Raw genomic sequence first — 25156 nt, 5'->3', positions numbered from 1 at the left:
TGTGATCTGATTTTCCTTTGATGCTCCCTGAGAAAATACTCCTATTTATTGATAAACATGAAAATATAAAACATGTATTTGTGCTTCAGTATATCTCCCTAGTTCTAATTTAGTGACAGATTTGCGTGTTACAAACGGTAATGGCCTTGCACAGAAATCAAAGAGCCAATAAAAATAACCTTTTTATAACATTTGGTACTACCAGAATATTAACAGCATCCTTGGGACCTGAGGAAAATGTTGTATGGATGCTTAAAAATAATAGTATATTTATAATATGATTGTTGTATCCATAGGCCATAGTATGAACTTATCTGAGAAATTACTGTAATAGAAAGCTCATGTTTATTTAGTAATCATTTTTCTTATTTTTTTTAATCTCAGCCTCAGTGATGCAAAGGGGTTTTAATCTTGTCACAGATTCTAGAATTGTCTATGCATCCCTGTATATATAAGGATAGCAGCTTTCCAGCACCCAACTTATAACCAGATCCCCATCTGCCTAATCCTTGGATGCAAAAGCTAGTGAAATATGATCTCCTTGGGGGTTGGTCATGAATTTTGCATGCATGAAAACCACTTCTAGGCTACCAATATCAGGCAATATCAGGCCTATCCTACTTTCTGGTGAACATATATATATATATAATAGGAACTTAAAATACTGAAAGAACTACTTCTCAAACCTAGTCCTTTACCTACGACATGCAACTGTGCCATAAAATCAAGTTCTGTCTTAAAAGTAGTAGGCTCTTCTTTGCCCTCACTACTTCTACTGAAGGCTGTCACAGAACTTAACTGCTCTGATTAGAAACCTTCTACCTATGTTTATTTTTTGCTAGTTTATATCCATTTGCTCTTGGGCCAACCTAGTCCTTTAGCTAAACTTCTGCCATTCCATGGGGTTGCACACTGCAGGGGGTGCAGGCCCAAGTCACCTGCACCCCATGAGCAGTGTAGCTGTCCTCCCCACCTCTTTCCTGTTGAATAAGCAACATTAGCCACCCACCTCTTCCCCCTGCTTTGCTGAGCTCAGTATGAATAGCCCAAGTCTTCTAGCTGTGTACCCAATATGAGCAGTTCCAGTGTTTTGGCTGCACATGTGGCACAAGCAGCCCTGGTTTTATCAGTCACATTCACGGCATGAGCAATATAGCTCCCCACTTTGCTGTGTGCATAGTGTGGGAAACTTGGGTACAATCTTGAGGTGTAGGCAGCCTGGCTCTCTCTCCTGCTGCATATACAGTGCCTTCCCAATGACCCACCCCCAGGAGCAATGGAAGGAACAAGAAACCCCTTGCCAGAGGAGGGATGGGGAACCAGGAGATGACAGGTCACTGTAGCAGCAGGACCCATGGGGATTGCAGTGGTAAGAAGGAACCCAAAGGCTGTATATTAACCCCTTGTGGGCCAGAAGCAGCCCACAGGCTACTCTACCTTAGAACCTTCTTCCAGTATAGTGCTTATTCTTCTTCATGTGTTTACAGAAAGCAATCATGTCAGATCTAAACAATTGCTTCACTAGACCAAATAAGCTAAATCTTCCAGTTTTCTTTTATATGACAGCCATCTAGTTTGAGTTCATCTTTTTTAAACAAATGATACCAGAACTCAGTACAATAGTAAAGATGTAGTCATATTGGGCTTTGCACAATACTAATAATCCTTTATTTATAGTAATTGGTATCACGTAAAATCACATTTACCTTTTGTAAGGGCCGTATCACATTGGTTAATTATAATCATCCTGGAATCATGTCCTTTTCTTCTTCAGTGATTTTTAATTGATGAGTTTTCACCTTTTCCCAGAAGTTGTTGTTATTAGTCCTCAAGTGCACAACCTGCATTTTGTGCTATTGAATTTCATTCCATTTGTATTGTATTTATTTGTGATATCCTCATTATCCCTTGTATTGACTATACCTCTTAACTTTGTGTCTTCAGCAGATTTTATCAGTACACTCCCACCTTTTTAGTGCATGTCATGAATTACCATCACTAAGCAAGATCAGTTACAAGATTAATCCTTGAAGGCCCCCTCTAGTTAGCTTCTTTGACAGATAGATGATGTTACTGTTTGTATTATGTCTGGGTTAAATGTGTTGATGTTATAAAATGTTTCATGACTCAGATATCTTGACTAGCTTGTAAACAGGGACTTGGATTAATGGCATTTGAAGCCTGTGAGATTCACGAAGGGGAGAGGGAAGGGAGAAAAGCAGGGTGAGAGGAATTTGAGAGAGAACAGTGATGGCTGCTACCTGACAGAGACTCTCTGGGCTTTGGGGCCCTAGGACTCTGCCTGCTGTATTGCTGTAGATGAATAAATGTTGTTTGTATTTAAATAGAGCTGTCTACTTTGCTACATGTGACTTCATGCACTCTGCCCCTTTGGAAAGACAAAGACCTGCTCCAGGAACTAAGCCAGATCGTCACGTTCCAAGAGAGGGTAATGCATGAATAGCCATGGGGGTATAGGATTGCCAACTATCTATAAATTGATGTATGGTCAGTAACAAATCAGGCTAAACATGCTTACCCATAAAATCCATAATAATCTTTAGCATCCATAAAAACTCTTAAGTAGCGAGACCAAATTGCAGCTCCTTAGTAAGAAAGCAACCTGGCTGATCTCGTATGGCGTGCTTTAAACTAGCTTCACCGGGGGATGGGAAGACAGGAGGACAGGAGGACACCTCCCAACCAAGACAGGTGATGAGCAGAAGGAGTACCCAGGTAAGTGACAGGGGTCCGGATGGTCCTAAGAATTTGGAGGTGGTACATGAACCGATACAAGGCCTTTAATGCCTCTACACTGATGCTCATAGCATGGGAAATAAGCAGGAGGAACTTGCCCTCCGGATAGCTAGTACAAACCCACACACAGTAGGGCTCACAGAAACCTGCTGGGATTCATCCCATGACTGGGCAGTAAACATTAGGGGTTACAGACTATAGAGGCAGGATAGAATGGGAAGGAAAGGCAGATGTGTGGTGCTCTATGTCAAAGAGCAATACATGGCCTCAACTAACAGGATGTGGTCAGAGAAGAAGCAGGCTGAAGTGCTCTGAGTCAGAATACAGTGGGGTTGTGGGGAAAGGGACTAATGGTGGGGGTCTACTACAGACCACCCAACCAAGGGGAAGACCTGGACCATGAATTTTTGGGCCAGATTGTGGAGGCACTTAAGGAAAGGGATTTAGTTATCATAGGTGATCTAAATTACCCGGACATCTGCTAGGAGGAGCAGTCAGCCACGTTGGACTGCTCATGGAAGTTCCTTGCTGAGATACAGGACCTCCACTTAAGTCAGGAGGTGCACAGTCCCACCAGGGGGAATGCCCTCCTGGACCTGGTTCTGGCCACAGGTGATGAGGGGACTCCAGGTTCTTGACCACCTGGGTGACAGGGATCATCGCCTAGTAGAATTCACCATACAGCACAGGGTGTCAAGGGCCTACAGTAAGGCAGTACCTCTTGACTTCAAGAGGGCCAGCTTCAATGGTAGGAGAGGCACTGGGGTCCTGGAGAGTTGGAGAACTGGGTGTCCAAGATGAGTCAACATTCCTTAAGGAGATGATTCTCCGTGCCCAAGGGGTGACAGTCCCAATGAGAATCAAAGGAGGCAGGAGTGCTCAAAATCCCCCCTGGCTCACCAAAGGCATTCAGTAATGCCTGAAAGCCAAAAAAGAGGCGTACACCTAGTGGAAGGGAGGGGTTATTACCAAAGAGGAGTATACTTCCATCACTCGGGCTTGTAGGGGGGCTGTTAGGAAAGCTAAAGCAGATACGGAACTAGGGCTAGCATCAAGGATCAAAGACAACAAAAAGTCCTTTTTTAAATATGTAGAGAGTATGAATAAAGCACCAACTAAAGTGGCACCCCTGCGGGATATGCTAGGCAATCTGGTGGTAGCACCAGAGGAAAAGGCAGACCTTTATAACAATTTCTTTGCCTCCATTTTTTTGTGCAGGGACCAGGACTGCCCCACTGAGATTCAGGATGGACTCAGGAGTGACTCTGACAGGCCTAGGATTGGGGAGGACTAGGTTAGGGAAATTCTGGAGGGGCTGGACATGTTCAAAGCAGCAGGTCCAGATGCTCTCTATCCCAAGGTGCTGAGGGAATTGGCAAGGGGCCCCTGGCATGGCTTTATGAGCACTCATGGTGCTCTGGCCAGGTGCCAGATGACTGGAAGAGGGCCAATGTGGTCCATTTTCAAAAAAGGGAGTAGGGAGGACCCGGGCAACTATAGGCCCATTAGTCTTACTTAAATCCTGGGGAAGCTCTTTGAGAAGATTATCCAGGAACACATCTGGGAAAGACTGGCAGGGGGGACGATGCTCAGGGGCAACCAGCATAAGTTCTTTATGGGCAGGTCCTACCAGACCAACCTGATTGCCTTCTATGATCAGGTCACAAAATCACTGGATGGAGGTGTTGCAGTGGATATAGTCTTTCTGGACTTCAGGAAGGCCTTTGATAGTGTCTCCCACCCCATTCTCATTAAAAAGCTAGGTGACTATGACATTGATGCCTACACAGTCATATGGGTCACAAATTGGCTGAGGGACTGTACCTAGAAAGGGTGGACGGGTCATATTCAACCTGGAGGGATGTGGGCAGTGGGGTCCCCCAGAGCTTGGTCCTTGGGCCCGCACTGTTTAATCTCTTTCTTAGCAACTTGGATAAGGGGGTGTAAAGCACCCTGTTCAAATTCACTGACAACACCAAGATCTGGGGCGAGGTGGGCATGCTAGAAGGGAGGGACAGGATACAGTTGGACCTGGACATGTTACAGAGGTGGACAAATGAGAATAGGTTGGGATTCAATACTGACAAGTGCAGGGTACTGCACTTGGGCAGTAAGAACCAGCAGCATACCTATAGGCTGAGGAACTCCCTTCTTGAAAGCACAGTGGCAGAAAAAGATCTTGGAGTCATTATCAATTCCAAAATGAACATGGGCCATCAATGTGAGGATGCAGTTAGTAAGACCAACCACACCTTGTCATGCATCCACAGATGCATCACAAGCATGGCCAAGAAGGTGATCCTCCCCCTCTATGTGACATTGGTTAGGCCACAGTTGGAGTACTGCATCCAATTCTGGGCACTGCACTTTAGGAGTGATGTGGCCAGCATCAATAGGGTTCAGAGGAGGGCCACTCATATGATCTGAGAACAGCAGGGTAGACCCTATGAGAAGAAGCTATGGGACCTGAACCTGTTCAGCCTTCACAACAGAAGGCTGAGAGGGGATTTGGTGACCATCTACAAACTTACCGGGGGGACCAGCAGGGAATGGGAGAGACCCTGTTCACCCATGCACCTCCTGGAGTAACAAGGAATAATGGCCATAAGTTGTTTGAGAGTAGGATCAGGCTGGACATTAAAAGACACTATTTCACAGTCAGGGCAGCTAGGATCTGGAACCAGCTTCCAAGGGAAGTGGTCCTGGCTCCTACCTTGGGGGTCTTTAAGAGGAGGCTTGACAATTATCTATCTGGGGTCATATGAGTCCACTATTTTCTCCTGCCCAGGGCAGGGGGTCAGACTTGATGATCTACTTAGGTCCCTTCCAAACCTACATCTATGAATCTATGAATTAGACATAGTGTTGAAAGACAGAGAACAACCATGCCATTGGATGTCTGAGGGGGAGCACAGTTCCTGCAGAAGCATTTGGGTTGTGGGGAGGGGTTTCTTTTCAGGGCTTTGTAGACTCCCTACCCTAAGCCATATGCTGGTGCTGAGTCCTGTCAATTGTTAATAATGCTGTCGGGTTGCAGGTAGGCTTCTTTGGGGGTCTGTGCCAGGACAGAGGGAGTGGGGTGACAGGGGTAAGGCTGGGTGGTGGGCAGCCTGTTAGAGGGTGTGGTCAGTTCATCAGGGTATAAGGGTTGCATGATATAAAACCATTGCTGCAGTCGAACAGAGTTGCCAACCTAAGATGATTTTTTTTATTGCAAACATTTTTTACTGACAACAACACTTTTTTACTATGTTTGCTGTTATGTCACTAAAGCTGTACCAGACCCTTCTAAATGGGGCCTGGCAGCAGGGCAGAACCTGGCAAAAGGATTACATTATGTAAAGCATGTTATCACTTTTCCCCTTTCATAAATATCCACTGTATTTGTTCTTCTCTAGTCACTCCTGACTTGGTTTATTGTTAAACATACTTGCAACCTGGCTTGTAATTTCATGCACCAGTTCTTTCAGAATTCAGGGATGGAGATTATTCAGGGATATTATTCCAAACTCGAATGCATTTAGGTCCTTAATTTTTGCTTTCATTTTGGCTGTGGAAAAGTCCATATCTTCACACTGATTCTATCTTGCTTTTGTTCCCCTTGTAATATCATCATCCTTATTTGAAACTATGAAAAATTCTCCTTTAGTTCACAAGCCACAACTAAATTATCTTTAATCTCAACATCATCTACATTCCATAGCAACCATGTCTTTTTTTCTTGTTCTTTTTAATTACAACGCCGAAGAATAGTTTTCTATTTGTTTTTAATAAAAGCTCTAATTTGGAATCTGCCAGTCATTGGAGCATGTGTCTTGCTGAAGTTCCAGTTCAGCTTGTCCTTTGGCAATTGTTGCTTTATGTGTCTACAATTTATACTTTATGCCTACAAGTCTTGACCTCCAAAAGAGCTTTCTTTGCTGACCGGTCCTTTTCTCATTCTTTGTATGTTCTGTGCTTATGCCTATTGCCTGTCTTGAGATAGCTGTTCATTCAATTAGGCCTAAATGAATAATTTCCTGTAAGCTTTTTTCTGTTTGCTTAGGAGAATCAGTTTCCAGAATGTTTAGGACTTTTGACTTAAAGTAATTCTAGGCCTCTTTATAAAAGTTGCTAAATTCTTCAGTCCAGTTACCTCACAAGATAGTTTCCTTACATTATTAAACTTTGGGGGTTTTTTTACTAAAACCCCCCAGTTACTGAGGTGTCTTGTTTACCCTTCCTTTAAACTTAAACCAAATTAATTTGCAATTACTTAATAAGTAAAATGCTTATGAAGCTTTAAAAGAAAGAATTTCCTCTTGTCAGAAAAAATATTATAGCCCTATTTAAAAATAAAAGCATATGTCCATTTTAGATCTTAAGAATAATTTCCTTTTTTTTACTGAATGGCATGATAACTTGAAGCTAGATTGAGACCCATTATTTGGACCTTGTAGTAATATTCCCTTAAATCAATTTATATGAAAATAATTATGAATGGATTGAATAATTGAAATCAGTAGTACTAGAAGAGAAAGCCACTACTCAGCATGAGTGACAAGATCAGAATTCAGCCTCACATATAGGGAAATGGTAACTTGTCCCACCTGTATAAATGACAGCTTGATTTTTTGTAATATAACTAGAACACAGTCTGCATGAACCAACAACGGATTTCACATTTTATGGGGAATGTACTTGTGCTTCTCCAGTTCTGCCAGAGGGTAGAGTTGCTTCACATAGGCAAACCTATGATATAAAGTTCTAATAAGCCTGTAAGACACAAGCCTATAAAACAGATGGTATATTTTAGAAGCAGGATTTATATAGAGCCTTTCATCTCTACATAAACTGTTCACATGTAGATTGCTACCAGTAGAATACTGTTATTATCTTAAGCTGTTCAGCAGCCTAAATGAAATGAGCAGTTCTGCCATTCACATTTCTAGTGGACACGTTCATAATCACTAAAAACAGAATACTATCACAAGCAGCAGCAACTGTTTTCTACATTGGTGGTTTTACTGTAGCACTAAAGCTTAGACAGTATGAGAAACTGGGAGTAGACAGCCAATGATTTTAAGAAAGTATTGGCCCTGCATAAGCTTACTTGAAAATCTCAGGGGTGAAACATTCTGAGTATGTAAGGAAACATGTCAGTGGGAAGCAGAAGATCGTCACAGTACAATGAGTGCTGGAAAGATATTGTCCTGCTCTGGAATGCCCAGTGGCCTGTATAGCATTCTCAGGTCTGTTCTGGACGGCAAACATGTAGCTGATGACAAGAACATGATGTAAAATCACTTTTGACCTATTTTCCCTTGGGTTGCATCTCCTGAAAGTGTGGCAGAGAATTTTAGCTAACACCAAATTGTGGTAATTAATCATCTTTTCTATATGGTAACAACAGCATGTTCCAGAAGACAAGTGGGGAGCTTGCTCTGCCTACCCAAGCTTCTGGCATGCTCCAGAGTTGAAATTATATTGGTGAGTTTGCCAGGCTAATCCTCAGTGCCTGCTTTTGAGCCCCAATTCGCCAGTCGGCCTGGAAATAGGCATTAGGGAACGGCTGGGGCAGCCTCATTGGCAAACCTGTGGGTCTGGGGTGTATCACCAGGCTCAAATAGAACAGATTCACTCAGCCCCATCTTCCCTGGAACCTACTAAAGCATTGGAAAGTCCAGAGTTAACTGTATGCTTAAGTGTTTTGTTAACCTGTGGGCTTAGGCCACTGTTTAGTTTGGAACAGAGAAATCAAATACTTGTCCTGAAGTGACTGTTTGGAGAAATATTTAGCCCTAGTAATTAAAAATGAGTTTCCTAAATTCAGCATATGTGTGCAAGAGTTAATAATGTGTTTGCAATGTGTAAGGATTAGGATAAGGAAGAGACCAAATAAAAAGTCAGATGACTAATCAAACAGCTATACCAGTGGAATTTAACCTTCTAGAGCAATGGGCAGGGTGTTAGCAATCCAGGTGCATTGTGGGCCACTACTGTCCTCCCATAGCGGAGAGGAGAAGGAGAGAGGGAGGTGGCTGCAAAAAACTTAGAGGGAGAAGACAGGGAGAGAGGGTGGGGAGAGAGAGAGAAAGGCAGTTGGCAGTACATGCCAAGGGGAAGTGTGGGGAGGGACAGTAAGCTGCTACAGGAGAGAAGTGAGGGAGAAAGCAAGGAGGCCTGTGGAGGGGATCCAAAGCACAGCAGAAAGCAGGGAAGGAGATGCATGGAGAAACATCAGAAAACATTTAAACCCACTGCAATAGGCTGGATCCAGGCACTATGGGGACCAGATCCAGGCTGCAGCACATATGTTGAACATCACTGAGCTAAACAGTACTTGTAAACCCATGACAACTTATAAAGAAGTTGCAAGATGCATAAATCAATGATGGGATTATAAATCATTAACACTGCATGTTTTATAAAAAAAAGCCTTGATATATTAAATCATGAATTATAAAATTATAAAAGCAATTGTTTATGAATCCAGATAAAACCATTAATTAGTGCAAAATACATCTCTGAAGTAAGAAATATGAATATAGTATACTGGCTGATACCCTCCAAATAAGGAACTGGAACCCATTTTTCTTTCAATAAAATCCAAGAGATATGGGAAAAAGAATCATGATGGTCCTTCAAAATTTAGAACTAGAACATTTCTAGTAAGTTCTACTAATGATGACTGTCACAGGGCAGGGACTCAGGAGCGGCCGTGATCTCTCCTGGCACCCCCTACCGTGCCAAGTAGTCTATCAAGCACCCTTGTTCTTGCCCAGCACATCTTTGATGACAAGAGTATTATAAGGGAGGCTGCCTTTTGTCTCTTAACACGGTGCTCTTATTTATCCTGGCCCCGTTCCATGCAGATTGATTTGGTGTCCCCCCCCACCTTATGGGCTGTGCATGGCTCCTACCACCCCTTATACCACACCCCAAACCTCTCGGATGTACTGGATGTTGTTGGGTCAAATTACTATTGCCCGCGCCCTTGCAGACATCCTCCAGGCTCGCCTCTGTGTGCTCACCCCCTCGGGGCTCGCCTCTGTGCGCTCACCCTCCCTGGGGCTCCGAGGCTTCTCGCTGCCCCCTAGCTCCAGGGCTGGGGCCAATACACCCCCAAACAAAGCTGCGCCCTCTCCAGCACCAGGAGACCCCACACTACCATAGAGCTCCTATGAGGCCTCCTCCAACCCCTACAGCCTCACCCGGTCCTCCGGTGTAACAACTACCAACAGAAAACTCAAGCCCCTGGGCTACAACATAAACTCCAAGCCATCCGGCTAAAACGCAATTTCTAAGCCCTCCGGCTAGCCATCGTTCAAAACCCTACCAGGGCTTGCTCCCCCCAGTCCTCAACCAAAGCTGTTCAGGCCATCTAGCTTCTACTCCCACAGAGCTCTCTCTTCCTCAGCTGCCAGAGAGGAACTGCCTGCTTGGCCCTAGCCTAGGCTGTTTATATAGGCCAGGCCCTGCCCTTTCTGGTCAGCTGACCCAACTGCAGTTGCCCCGGCAACCGGCACCTGTCCCTCTTTCTAGGAGCAGGGCACTTCCGTGTCCTGCGACAGTGACCTATACAAAGACTTTCCTACAGAAGAAAAAGTACATGGTCTCAAGTTCATATTAGATTTTTATTTAAAGAACTTTTATAAATTTGGGTAATATTTGGAGGTTTAAAAGTTTCTGAGGATTTTATGAAGTCATTATTTATCAACTGAGTAAAATAAAATTCAGACAGTTTGATCAATTAAAAAGATTTGTAACTTTAGTGTTGGGTTGATGTAGCTATGATGATCCAGGAAAAATGTGAGGCACTTTTTTTGTGGGAACTGTCTGTCTTTTATTGGTCCACCTGCATATTTAGTAGGGACTTAGACAAGCTTTCAGGTACCATGCACCCTCCCTCAGGTCTCACCTAACATCTGTGTCCCTCCCAACTATTCGTTTGTTTCAATAAAAGAGAGAATCTACAGAAATATTTACGTGTAGTATGATTATATATGTTTATATATGAAGATGAAGGCCTCTTTGAATTAACATACTCGGCATTTAAAGGATTAGAAACAAGCTTTTCTTTTTGACCAGAATGGCCACGTCTGTGTAAGTGGAAACATGCATTTTCCCAGGGACAAAGAGCAGCATCACAACATGCCACTGCTACTTGTCCCTGCCCGGGGAATGGCCATGGAGACACACTCTGTTGCGTGGCACATTGCCCCCGATAAGGTACAGGAGGCAGGGCTGGCACCTGAGAGACGCCAGCAGCCTTACCTGGGGTCCTTGGGGCCTGTGTAGGCTGTGTCCTCTGTGATCCAGCAACACGGAGCCTGGCCAGCAGCTAAAGCATTGCTGCAGTCTGCCAGAATCTAGTTTCAGGCACTGCACACTGCTGTCACATAAACCACCCTGCTTTTTTTGGTTATGGGTTTTTTTTTTGACACTGGCACTTCCCAGTGTCAGCCCACTCTTCCCCTCATATTGCAAATTATCAGTAAGGGGAATGATTGCATGTGTGGCTCATGCGGCATGCGGCATTACAGATGGGTCACATCTCGATGCATCCTCTGAGATAAAAAACTTCCACTGGAAAAAAGTTCTAGGCATCATTTTCATATTCCAGGATATTAACAAAATCACTTGAACAAGCAATCATATACAGTGAAATTGGTGCTCTACTGAGTGAGTTTTATATGAGACTGGCCATTCTTTTTTACAAAGAAGTCAAAGGGTTGACAAAAAGAAACATAAGGAGACCCAAATGTACCTTACTACCTTACAAAATGCCATTGTTTTGGAAGGTTAAGCAAATGTATCATTCAGAATACAAGAAAAATGTTGCTGACAAGTGGCTGGAATGGAAATGTCTTTTGGTATATACCAAATATTATGAGTTACATTGTTCTCAGCCATTTCACTTTTAAAAATCATAATACCAGTAGTTTCTTGTGGAAAATCAGACATATTTTGTGACTGGATATTGCCACAACTTGATTTATACCTGGCATGAATTTGACCCCTTTTTACCCTATCTAGAACATACAATTGTCATAACAAAAAAAATGAAACATTTAAAAAAATCTGATTCAAATACCATTTGTTATTCATGTTTAGACGTAATTTCTACCCTCTAGCCTTGGAAACATTTTGTATCTAAATTTTTATAAAGCTATTTTTTTTTAATTGCTGGCTATTACAAAGTCATAAATATACATAGAAAGTAGTCATTTTTCATTTGGAGTGCTGTTTATTTAAAGAAACAGTGAGAAAGGTTGAAAGTTTGTAACAGAGTCTGCCAGTAGGAGAATGAGTCATTAATTTCATGAACTGCATAAAGCAAGACAGGAAAAAATCTTGTTTTTTAATGGTTTCTGAAAGTACAATTGTTTCATTCACTGCTCTGTGTCTACAGCTCCGATGGTGTCTTTTAATACTTCCTCTTGGCATTCTACAAAAGGTAGATTACAGGCAGTGATCATCATAATTTTTTTTTATGTCATCAGCAAAGGAAATGCTTGGACATCTGCTTACTGAATGGGCTGGGGCTATGCTACTACCATATAGCCTTGAATGCCTCCCCAGGCACAATGCACAATAATCTTGCATATATTACTAAACCAGGACATCTCTGCCTGCCAATTTTCTGGTCTGAGAGCCATTTGCTTACCTATGTTGCTTGATAGGCTGGCTTCCTCTATCAGGTGACAAGGCTTCTGAGAAAGATTGAGTGCCTGAAAAACTAGACTCCATAACTTTATCCATCCCAGGTCTAGAATGCCTATTTGTCTTTGAATACTGTGGAACAGAGAATAAAAGCAATTAACACATTAAAAGCAAAATATATTAGGCATTATATGGATATCAAAAAGAGAGGAATAGCAGTAATATTTTCTTAATATAAAAATTTTACTAAAAAGGTGGAACTGAATAATACATGCCTAATAGAAAAATGTAGTTAAAATGATGACATGTATTTGACAGCAGTTAGTTGCATTACAGCGTTAGAGGTACTTTTTGTGACAGGCTGTGGTACTCTTTGTAATATTTCTAGCTTTTACATAAGTAAACAGTGAGTTAGCAGTGTTTTGAAGCAGACCTGTGACAATCTTTCCCCTGGGGGAATGGGCTATCAAACCAACAATGCACCCACCAGTGGATGTGTTGATCCACCTGTGGATTCAAGTCCCAGAATCTGGAAACTTCCTTCTATTTCTAGTGCCAAGGCAGGACTTAGAAGCCACAGTGCGAATAGACAGTCTTAAAAAGGAGAACCCCCAAGAGGGACAGGGGGAAAGAGAAAGGCAGGATGAGAGAAACCTGAGGCATAATAAATGTTGTTTTTTTAAAGATATGACTCGGCATGTGCTCCATCTCTTTGAAGAGTTAGTCTCTAGCAGCTAAGCCAGAAAGTAGCTCTCCAAGGTGGCCACAAACTGAAATGTGCCAAAAGCCAGATATTGGAGTCCAAAGATCAAAGAGCTCACCCACTCCAGAAACTACTTCTGACCAGGCTTCAATAGGTACGTATGCAGGTTATACTCATGCAGAGTATACAAACTATATAAGGCTGGAGGTCCTAAGCAAATTCTTTTCTGGGAAATTTTTGAGACCTTATATCCAAAATATCAGAGAATGATGTAATATTGATATATTTAATTAAATATCTGATTATGTGACTAAACCTGCAAGTCAGTGAAAAAACTCAGTAGCCTCTCAACTGAAATGCTGCACCTTGCTGGTTTGCTTGATACCTTCAGTCAAACTGATATTTTCTTTCATTGATATATGGAACTAAAAAATGAAATACAATGGATTTATATCATTAGATAAATATAAAATGGACTCAGATCAAATCTGTGGATTCAAAGCCCCCTTTAGCAAAGTCTGCTTCCAGATCTGAAATTTGTGATTCTGGACCATCTGTTTCTTCATTTACAGTCTGAAAGTAGTTGGCATGCTGTCAGCTGTATTGGTACAGCCCCTATGTAAATGCTTAGCCTCATCTGAAGCCTCTGGGCTCTGTAACACAAGAACTGGACATAAATCAGTGGAAATTCTCTTTTCATGAGATACTTGTTCTGCTTGCTTTGAGACTTGACTGGAAATTCTGCATGTATATGCTTCTCTGATCAGCAGGATAAAAATGCGGCCAAGAGCCTGGGGTAGCTGCTGCACACAGAGGCAATAGTGACTTCTGGTTTCTGCTGCCACTGCAATCATAAAGCTGAGATAAAAGCATTTTTTTTCAACTCCCTAGCCCCAACAGTACCCAGGGCAATTGCTGCTGTTGCCACACCCTAATCGTGCCACTGTATCTGACATTTATCTTGAAAGTGCAGACTAGGATAAATGTTAACAAATAATTAACAGGGATGTTTTTGTTTTTGTTAAATTGTTAAAGGTCCCAGATTGGTTTTGTATGAGGGATCAGAAATGATGGTTGAGGCAGATTCCTATTTTATCAAAGCCACTGTGCTCTCATTGGCAGTGATCCAGAGATATAAGAACGTGAACTACACTTCTGCCTAGATTGTAAGAGTAGTTCAGTGGACAGATTTTTAGGTTACCTAACAATTTTGTTAAGTTAGCCTGGCTCTATCTACATATTTTAAATTTAAACATTTGGATTGCTACACATAATATTGGTATTATTTTGCTAATAAATAAATCTTGTACAAGATATGTCATGATGACAAATGATCTCAACTGAAGTTGAGTATCTGCCTCCTTTAAACTTGCTAGAAAGTCCTAATTTGTATTATTAAAAAATCATTATGATAACAAAGGAGGTCAAGATCTAACATAAACTGTCACATAGAAGAACTAATACCATTTTCTCTGTCAGCAATACTTTATTGCAGGGGTGGGCAATTATTATGGCCTATAGGCCATATAGAGAGTTTTAATGAGCTGTCCTGAGTGAGGTCAGCACACCGCCCGACCATGCAACAGCTCACCAAAACTCCCTAAGTAGCCCCATCCTGTCCACCTGGCTGCATGCCCTGCTCATGTGAGTAGTGGCCAGTCTCCCTGGACACCCTGGGATTGTGGGGTGGTGACAGTATATGGATGGGGCCTGCACTGTCACCACCCCGCAATCCCAGCCTCAGCCCCATCTACCTGCCTGTCTCACTCCTGGATGCCTCTCCCTGCCCATCTCTGGCTCCATCGCAGCAGAACTGTGATCTGCTGCCCACACGCTCCTGTGATGGGCATTGGTTTTTTGGGAGGGACATGTGGGGAGCACAGCGTGGCTCTGCAGTGGGCTCTGGCCCCGTACTGTCACTGCCCTGTGATCCTGGGGTCTCCATGGAGACTGGCTGGGACCCGCCTGGGAAGGGCCCATAGACAGGCTGGGGCTGCAGGCAGGTAGAGAGCTGTGTCCACAGCCAGGTCCAGGATGTTGGGGTGGTGACAGTATGGGGCTAGGGGCAGGGCTGGGGCAGAGCCACAATCTGCTTCCCACATGACCATGGAACCAGTGCCTGTTGCAGGGGTGTGCAGGAAACAGATCATGGCTATGCCCCATCCCAAACCCCATGCTGTCACCACCCCAAGATCTTAGACCGAGTCCTAAACACAGCTCCCCACCCACCCACAGCCCTGTCGTGCACCCTGCCCGTGAGGGTCCTGCCCCTGGTGATGGGTGCCATGTTTAGTGGCTATGGCATCTGGAAGAAGCACCAGTGCTTGGGCTACTAGGAAGTGAGTCCAGCTACCACACCACTCCAGCCCCACTGTGCTCCAGGGTGTGGTGGGACTGGCCACATGCACAATGGCCTGTGCTGTCCCCTGTGCCTGGACTGGATAAGACCAAGGGACCTGTCACAGACCAGACAAAATCCCTCAGCAGGCCAGACCTGGCCCCCATGCCATATTTTGCCCACACCTGCTCTATTGCCTAACAACCAATGATCCTCTGATTAGCACTCTAAACAAAAAACATCCCCTCCTTCTTAGTTAAGGTTCACCACATTTCCCATAATCTTCTCTTCAAGCATATTAGAAAAGCAAGACAGGAACCTGAGAAGAGTTGGTTACTACATGTGTTTTTGATCCCTCTGGCTAATATCTGTGTTTAAAAAAAGTAAAAATTCACATTTCCTTCCCAAGTATTTTTCTTCTGCCTTTTAGCCAGGTGAAAGATCTGCACAAACAGCAGGACAAAAAAACTGTCTAAATGACTGCCAAGAAGAAAAACCCAATGAAACTGTCAATATGCAAAATGTTTGTCAAATGCACAAAGTAAACATATTGAGAAAAATTGACAAAAAGTATTATGCTCTTATCTGTTTCAGTTATAATGATCTTAGTTGTCACTTGTGACAATTTTAGGTGAAACATTTTCAGGCAGGAGTGCCCGTGAAGGTTTTAAACTTTAATGGTTACCCTGCCAGCTGCAGACATGAAGTTCTCTTTGATTTCTGACCTAAATAAATCAATTTGAGCAATGCAAAGAATGGACCATTAATGCAAGAAAGTTATTCCTGTCCTTTCTTGTGTTTGTACATGAGATTAAATTGAAGTTTTAAGTAGCCTATAAGACCATGAGCCAGAAGTGAACCATAAAGAACAATTGGCGCTATCTTCTGCCTTCTGTTGAATTGGGGCTCAAGGTGGGCATGGGTGGGATAGGGGATGGTATAAAAAGTCTCTCTCCACATTAGATCTGCATGATATCTTCAAAATGGCCAAGGACAGGGCTTGGCAACTTACAGCCTACAGGCCAGTTCACAAAGATGCCTTGTCCCGCACAAGGAATTAGTGTATGGAACTGCACCATGCCACCCATCCCCTCCACAATGTCCTCCTTCACTGCAGACCTAGCTGCTCTGTCAGGTCTGAAGTTATCCTTGCTGCAGAGAATTTAGGTATCTGGCAGTTGGCTTCTTAGAGGTGGCGAAGGAAAGAACAGAGACTTGCAGCCTGCAGTAATAGCTGGTTTTGAGCTTTGACCTGTGCTGACAAAAGGTTGCCAGTCATGCTTAACAAGGCTGGGTAATGTACTAGGCCTTACCAATTTCCCAGAAAGACATGGTGTGCAGAGTAGGGGTTTTTGTTTCTTTGTTGTGTTTTGTGTTTTAATCACAGTTTCATTTTTTTTTTATAATTCAGTTTATAGGTTAACCATGATTGTGATGTAAATGCTCAAAGTAATGAATAAAAAGACTTTTAGGTCCTAATCCTAGGTCCTTTGGTCCTTTGCTGGGGGGGGCTTTTAATTAGAGTGGTTACCAGACATCCAGTCTAATTAAAACAGCTCGTAGTCATGTGTATTAAGCCCCTGCACATTTCAAAATAGCCGTGGGACACTCTCTTTAAAGCTTATTCAGTGAGCTTTAGTTAAAACACTCCTGAGGCCATTTTGAAATGCAGGGGGGCTTAATACACATGATGGTAAGGTGACACTGGAGTGTTCTAATTAGAATGGAGAGCAGACTTGATTAATGAAGTCTACTGTGATGTGTTCTAGGTAGAACGCCAACAAACAGATCTATTGACACCCTCTGAAACCAAAATCTGAGTTGCCTCTGAAACTAAGAATCAGTTTTAAATGTGGGGGTTTTGTCTGGAGAATGTTAACACCTTGTCTCTTGGAATCTGCTTAGATTTTTATCCTTCACCAGATATTTATGTGGATTTAAATGCCTTGCTCTATTTACTCTTTCTTAGGATTAACCATCCTTTCCCACATCTCTTCTTGTTGCATTTACCTGATAACTTTCCTATACCTATTTATATAATGAGTTGTAGATGCTCAGTAACTCTGAAACAGTTCTTCTTCAGGCTTTTGGGTTGAAGAATTATCAAGCTCTGTAGTTTGGGGTGGGGGTTATTGTCTCCAATTTCACTAGTTGTGCTTGATGTTTTAGCAATTCCTGAAAGGCATTTTGAATCATGTGGCTATATAAAATAACAAATAAAGATACCATTTAAAAATATATGTTATGAACATTTTAAATTGCTTAGTTTCATGGAGAAAATCAACTGTTGTTTGCAATTACATATCTTTTCAGCATCTCTCTAATAATATTCTGCCCCTCTCCTAGACATATTAATGAAATCTGAGGAGGCAGCTTGATATGGGAAGCTGCCCTGGGAAATGAGAAATGTGCATTTTATTCCTCTCTCTGTCACTCACATTTGTGTGACTGTAAGCCTATCATTTAACTTCTGTGTGCCTTAGTTTCTTCATATGGAAAATGAGAATGATGATACCATACCTATCTTCACGTTCTATGGCTGAAACATGATGTGAAAGACAAACTTTGTCATTGTAGGTTACATGAAGAAGCAGGGAGCTAGTGTAATTTTTTTTGTTACCATTTAAAAACACAAGAAGTAGCCAGCCAAATTTGTCCTTTGAAGATAAAGGGAGCGCAATTTGTAGTCTCCTGCTTTTGTGAAGTAGCAATGTCATAAGGGATGGCCAGAATTCCAGTGACAGTGGCTTCGTTGATTCCACATACACAGTGGCATATGGAATCAAGGTTTTCCTCATTTGGGTTGGCCATTTTGGAAGTCCTAAGAAAATACTCTTACACCAATTCAATTTGTAGTAACAGATTGTCACAGAAATGAAAGTTGCCTTTTGCAGCCTTATAGTGACTGAGCCTATGGAGGTGGCAATGGACCATTACTTTAGCTTCTATCTGACAAAGTATGAATACCAAAAGCATCTTTATGAGGGTACTTGTAATACAGGTTAGAAGTCAAAGATCATAAACTAATTTCTGTTTTCATTTCTGTTATTAGGTAGGTTGATTAGAAACTGTTTTTAAGGGTAATCCAAAAGTCAGAATATCTGCTTTCTTTCCCAGCCAGACAATCAGAACTACTTACAATATTCCTTTCCTTCCTGTTATTCATCATCCATGGCCAAATGAAGTCATTCAGTGTCTGTGGTTACCATTCACCAAGATTTCAATCACAACATCTTCCTCTGTATCTGATACTCCATTGTGGTCTCCTATCCAAATGCTAACCAGATTCAGGACTGTTTGGCTTTTAAGAGCCACTCAGAGATAATTATACCAAGGCCAGGTACAGACATTACACATAAACTGGTAGAAGTTATCAGAAATCAGTCTATATCTGTAACACAACAGAAGTTTGAAACACATAGACTAATTTAAAAATGGCAAAACTTGGTCTAAAATAGACCTAGATTGATGACCCATGGCACCCATGATGACCCACTCTGGGGCTCTCCTGGAAGGAGGTTGGGGATGTGTGCCCAGCAGCCAATCAGGGGTGGCTTGGCTGCCCTATAAAAGGAAGGATCAGGCCTCCCAGAGCTCTGACTTACTGCATGCAGGTGGTGGCAGTGGGTGCCTGGCACAATTCCTGCAATCATGATTCCTGTAATCATACCAGGTGCCTGCTTCTGGGCACCTGATGCCTGCTAGAGTTCTGAGGAGCCTGATCCTTCCTTCTGTGGAGTGGGTGGGCCACCCCAATAAGTTGCTGGGCACACAACCCCAACCCCCTTCCAGGAGAGCCCCAGAACAGGTCACCGTGGCACGTCGGGCAGCCCGCCTGGTGGTGGCAGGGGAGGGTTTTGCCTTGGCAAATCACTCTGGGCCTGTCCTGGAAGGGAGCTGAAAGGAGTTCTACTGTCAGCATCACTCCCCTTCCCCCTGCTGCTCATCCAACACAGCTACTGGCAACTCATCTGTGGCTATGAAAGGGTTAAATCTGTAGCTGTTTTGGCTCTGAAGCAGTCAGAGGAGGAGTGATGCTGACTACAGGACTCTGCCTCTGCTGAGGTTCAGCCATAACTGAGCCAATACTGAGCACAGTCACCTGCTGCCATTCCAGTGTTCCCCTGCCTTCATCCTAGCATGGAAATGAGTTGTCTAAAGATGTGCACCCTCCAAAGTTGGTGGTCATGGGCGGATCCAGGATTTTAAAAACCAGGAGTGCAGGTAGTATGATGCGTTATCACATAATACTATGAATATTTTTTCTCCAGTTAGAAAGAAACTAGGAGCTTTTTTAATATATGAGGTCCCTGTGGTTCTATCATTCTGGTTAACATCCAAGCAAAAACAAATAATTGATTGTTTTTGTGGGGGAGGGGTCCTGACTCCTCAGGTTGGGCAGGCACTTGATTTCAGAGGAGTACAACTGTTGCCCCAGCCTGGCCAGGGACATGAACCTTAACACACAGGTCCCCCAGATACTCCACCATGGTTGCAAAGGGCCCCAAAACTATTACCTGGCCCCCCAGTGCCCCTTATTACCCTTTATGCATTGCCTCTGCCACCTCAAATGCCTCCTGACTCTACTTTGTCCTATTATCCCACATATTCTCCATGTTCAACTTCAAAACCATCCCTCTCATGCCTGACTGGTCCTACCCTGCTCCCATGAACCCACTGAACCCTGTACAGATTCATCCCCATTACACCACCTCCCCCATCACACTCCACTAAGCTCTCCCATGCCCTCTGAGCACCCAAAACTCACTACAGCCCCATATGCCTCCTACATCACTCTCACCCAAAATACTTCCTGCTCCTAATCTCCTTCAGAATGATTTCAGCTCCATAGTCCCCACCACACTCTTCACTCCCAAACCCCATCTTCCCCTCATCCCACACCCTCATAATACCCCACCTGCCTTCACCTCACACCCTCACACCCTTCTTCTCCATGGGACTGCCTCCTCCCAAAAGCTTTTTAGTGCCCATAACATCCAGCTCCTCATTACTCTCAGGAGGACCTTCCCATCAAAATCCCTGTCAAAAATGGTTCAGCAAGACTTTCATAACCCCAGACCATGGGGAAGAAGGTGGACAGGGCTATAAACATACCTCCTTCCCATGGCCCCTCTGCCCCACAGCATGCCCATAGGTGGCTTCCACCCTCAGCATACAGAAAGAAACAGTTGGGGGCAGAGGAGGACTCACTTCAACCACTTCCAGTGCCCCTACCTGGGAAGACCAACCCCTCTGGGTCCATCCATAACTGACTTTATGCCACCCTGGTTGAGCCACTGGTTTAGCTCCCCATTCTGCTTCAGTGAATAACCAGGACAGGGTCAAAAGAGTCACTACAGTAACCTATCTCTTTTCCTCACTTTTGCAACTCCCTCCTGTCTCTGAACACTGGATCATAGCTACCTTACAGCTAGGCTTGCCTTCACCCTAGCCCCTCCCCTCCCCATCTCTAATTTGTTATGGGTTTGAACCCCTAGAAGCAAAGCCACTCAGTACAGGTTCCTAGGTAATGGCATACCTTTACTGGACAGCATGGAAACATCATGAGGATTATTGTGTAAGGAAGGTTAGCTTGATTAGTGGATGATCAAGTGCTGTTAGTACCTACAGCAGCATTTCCAAACCTTTTCCACCCCACAGCACACATACCCAGCCTTCTCCACCCCATGGCAGACCAGCTGAAGGCAGAGTAGGAGTGGAGGAAGGGGGTGGCGAGCAGCCAAACACTGAGCAGGGGGAAGGTGGATATCAGCATGGGGCCAGCCGCAGGGCAGTGGTGGCATCACTGCCTGTAGCCACCCCCCAGGAGCCCCCCCCCCCCAAGATTTCTCAGTTCACCTGGATCTGGCTGACGGCACACCAGTGTGCCGCAGCACCCTGGTTGGGAAACACTGATCTACAGAGTGAAGAGTAGAATCAATAAATGAAGTCAACTAACTCCCTAAGCTCACCTGACTAGAAATGCAGCTGTTCCTCTGAGCAGTTTGTTTTAAATGTTGAGTGGAGTAGAAATCAAGGGAGCTGTGACTGCACCCCCCTAATCTACCACTGCTGGTAGCTAATTTTGTAGGGAAAAGGTGTGTGTTATGTAAATAAATATGGTAGGTTTAACTTATTACCTAACAGAAGACAAGGACCAACATTAAGAGAAGAAAAAAATTGTTAAAATTTTAAAGTAAAGGAATCACAAGACAAAGGCAGCAAGAGTTCATAAAGTGCCATAAAGATTTTGTAAAAAATAAATATTGCCTGACAAGCATAATTGATATTTTATTTTATAGAATTACAAAATTAGTGAAGAAAACACAGGAGATAAAATGTATTTAGCTAAGTAGTAAAGCCTTTGATACTTTCAAGTGTTTTAACTGTCCCCATCATGTGCACTGCGAAGTACAAATAATGCAAACACAAGTAACAATCTCCTGCAATATATCAAGTTAGATTTTGATCTGTACATAATTGTGTAATACTCTTGATCTTTTCCTAAGGTAACACACTTATGCTTTTCTCTCACGGGCTAATCTGGGAGACAAGGGTGAACATACCCTGTTTAAAGAAGTAGTTGGTATTTGGAAAGAATGAAACCTTCTCATAAGTATGGCGAGTTGTTTATAAATGATGGAAAAAACAAATGATTCTTTCTCCTTCAAGGCTTCCTAAATAGATTATATCCTGAATTCAAGCCTATTCCATTATCTGGATAGTATCTTGATGCTTCTAGTGGTTCATATTCTAGTACCACTGTTTGCTAAGAAAGCCTGTTTCCTAAAATTTGTCATTACTCAATTCACATCTTCATGAAATGTCATTCTCCTGACTCAGGACATGAATTAGAAGTTTGGTTTATGAAGATGATGTTTCATATTGGGAGTGAAAGAGATATTAATCCTTTTCACTTTTACTGCATTGGCACATATTAATACTAGTTATTCTACTATTTGGTGTGGGTGAGTAAAATCTGCAGAAAAAAAATCAAAAGAATAATTGCCCATATTTTATTAGTAAATAGATTTCTCAGAATGTAGTGCTTCTGCCAATTCACACTTATTTTCTCTCCCTTTATCCAAAGATCTTCCAGAGACTCAAGAATAAAGGGATCCAAAAGGTGTATAGGATGAGGTAACTTTTGGAACATGTGGATCTCACTGTGGTAGAAATACCTTGAACAGCTTTAGTATCAAAGATTCTTGAACTCAAATGGATAGGATGGTAGTGTTGGAGTGTTGATGAGGCCATGATGGTCCAGGAAATATGAAAAGCAAGGATTTTTGTATCTTTTATTGGACCAATCACATGGTTAGGCTGAACTTAAGTTTTCAAATGCAATACAGTCATGTCACTCCTAGAATATACCCCTCCACAGGCAACAGCAAAGTGTAGTTACTGCTAAGTAGCTTTCTTTCCTTAATTGTAGATAGTTTTTTCTAAACAGAGGAATAAGAAAAAATAACTTCCTAAATTAACTGAATTCTAATGCTTCTGCATTTCACACGAACAGCAATCTCTTGTTTTTTAAATATCGTGTTGCTGAACTTGAGTATCTGTTCCACATCTTGTTAAATAACTGCAAAGTGCAACCCTCCAAATCAATGATTAATGAACTTGGGGGAATGTCCAACACTTTACATTCATTTAAGCACTGAATTTTGATAGAAGAATTCCAACTAGATAACTTGTAGTTTAGGATTCAGCAGGAGAACTCTGTTACAAATGGAAGGTATTTTGAAATCAAACATTCAAACTATTTGATTTTCATAATCAGCCTGTTGTAAAGAAAGCTTCAATTGGCACCGAGGTGTGATATCAGAAGGACTGAAAGTAATTCATTTTTTTTTATCCTGCAGTAATGCAAACAGCTGCAAATAAAATGAGTTACACTGGAATGATATGCAAATTTCTAATTCATTTTAATACTTGGTTCACCATGAAACATAGGGTTTATCTATAACAGCAATTTTCTTACATTTACATAGCATCTTTTATTAAAAGGATCTGTAATTGCCTTTCAAACAATCCTCATTAAAACACTGATTTACAAAAGTCCATTAAAATGGGGAGGGAAAGGAAAGCTGCAATTGGTACATCTCCTTTAACAGCAGATGCTATGATAAATCAGCAGGACCATCAATCATTCTGAGAATATGTGGATAGCATAGTCAAAAAAAAATCTGTACATGGCATTCACCTCACCTACCAATGACATGTAACAACCTCAAGATTAGATTGTGACAGCTATTTAACGGTACATAGAAATACCATCACCATAAGATTTTATTTTAAAGTCAGGAATTTCATGTAATTGTCCCAAGTGGCAATAATTAAAGAGAACAGGAAACAGCAAAGGCTGAGTACCAGAGTCACTTAATCCAGTCTGGAGACAAAGGAGTTAAGTATAATTAAGACTTCTCCATAGGGAAAGAAGAAAAAGGTCATGAGACAAGGGAGAACACAGGGAGTTTTTGGGGTGCACACTTGGTAAAGTACAGAAGAAGTTTCAAGGAATTATAGGTATCCCCACACTTTCTGGGAGGCATAAGAAAATCAAATCTGAACCATCCTCTTCCTCCTACTTGCTAACTGGTTCCATCAGACTTTATGAAGTTGGCATCATCAGCTTGTGATAACACAAGGCTTAATCATATTTTTCACCATTAACTTCAATACAAGAAGTGAAGATACGAATACAAACATCTGAGGTAACTGGGTTCTTTCCATCATCCACAGATTGAAAGAAGGTTCCATGGTGTTTGCTTCAGTTCAATGACTTAGGAAGTGCAGCACACTCCCAGTGTTACTGCGCCCTACACGGAGCGAGACCCAGCAAGACGAAGGGAAACTCAGCCTCCCCTGAGAAGTCCTGGCATGGTCTTTGAACAGCAGAGCCTCACACATGGGAAATCTGAAGAGCTTCTGGGGATGATACAGAATTTGTCATACAATGGGGGGGGGCGGGTTCTGTCCCTTTCTGTCTGCTTTTTCCTATTTCTTTTGGAAATTTTGAGTCTTTTGTTTTTTTAACTGATCATTTGTAAATATTTAATGAAGTGTATTCCTCCTGCACTCTTGCACTAAAATGTGTCTAACAATAGAAACCATTATTACCTCACACTATCATGCTACATCCTTAGCTGTGCAAGGTCATTCTCTTTTTCTTCCTTAGTGTCTTTTCTCCCAAAGGGAAAATGCATTAAAAGCAAAGCTAAAGCAGCTCCCTGCCAGCAGCAACAAGAACTGTGTGTTAATTACCTTGATTGGTAATCAACATTCTGAACAGCATTGGTTAGAAAGCAGATGTGGCTGAAAATCATTATTATTGTTTACTATTTTAAATCTCTAGAAACAGAAATTCACAAACTACCCCTTCAGGCATTTTGGTTGTTCCCGGTGATGTAAGCACTAGTATGGCAAAAGAAAAAGTCATTGTTGAAGCTTGTGGACTCTTTCACAAATGCTCAAAAGACACTATATAATTCTTCACAAAGTTGGTCCTAAAGATATGTTATTGAATTATGTCTGAAGGAAAACAGAGAGAGTACATTTAATAACAACTGAGACATAATTTACAGAAGAAAAAAGCATCACAAAAGCACTTTACAGATTTTACTTCACCTATTATTCATTCAGGAAAAATCAACTGCAAACATTATGAATCAGAAACACAACATGATACAGTGTTTTGTAACGGGAAGGAG

The 25156-nt window shown here is 42.4% G+C and overlaps 1 protein-coding gene across 1 annotated transcript in view; it reads right to left on the bottom strand.

The window, feature by feature from the left end:
• The window catches only part of NRG3 (neuregulin 3), a 1079313-nt gene that overhangs the window by 19843 nt on the left and 1034314 nt on the right, over nucleotides 1–25156 (bottom strand). Inside the window, exon 6 of the mRNA XM_090058267.1 lies at nucleotides 12407–12534. Within this exon, the coding sequence (XP_089914393.1) occupies nucleotides 12407–12534 (128 nt within the window). The remainder of the gene's footprint in view (nucleotides 1–12406; nucleotides 12535–25156) is intronic.

This window comes from Crocodylus siamensis, chromosome 7 (genome assembly GCF_052110815.1).
Source record: "Crocodylus siamensis isolate JL-2025a chromosome 7, ASM5211081v1, whole genome shotgun sequence".
Taxonomy (NCBI): domain Eukaryota; kingdom Metazoa; phylum Chordata; order Crocodylia; family Crocodylidae; genus Crocodylus; species Crocodylus siamensis.
Note: the sequence above shows the minus strand (reverse complement) of the source record. Positions and strands in the feature narration are given on the sequence as shown.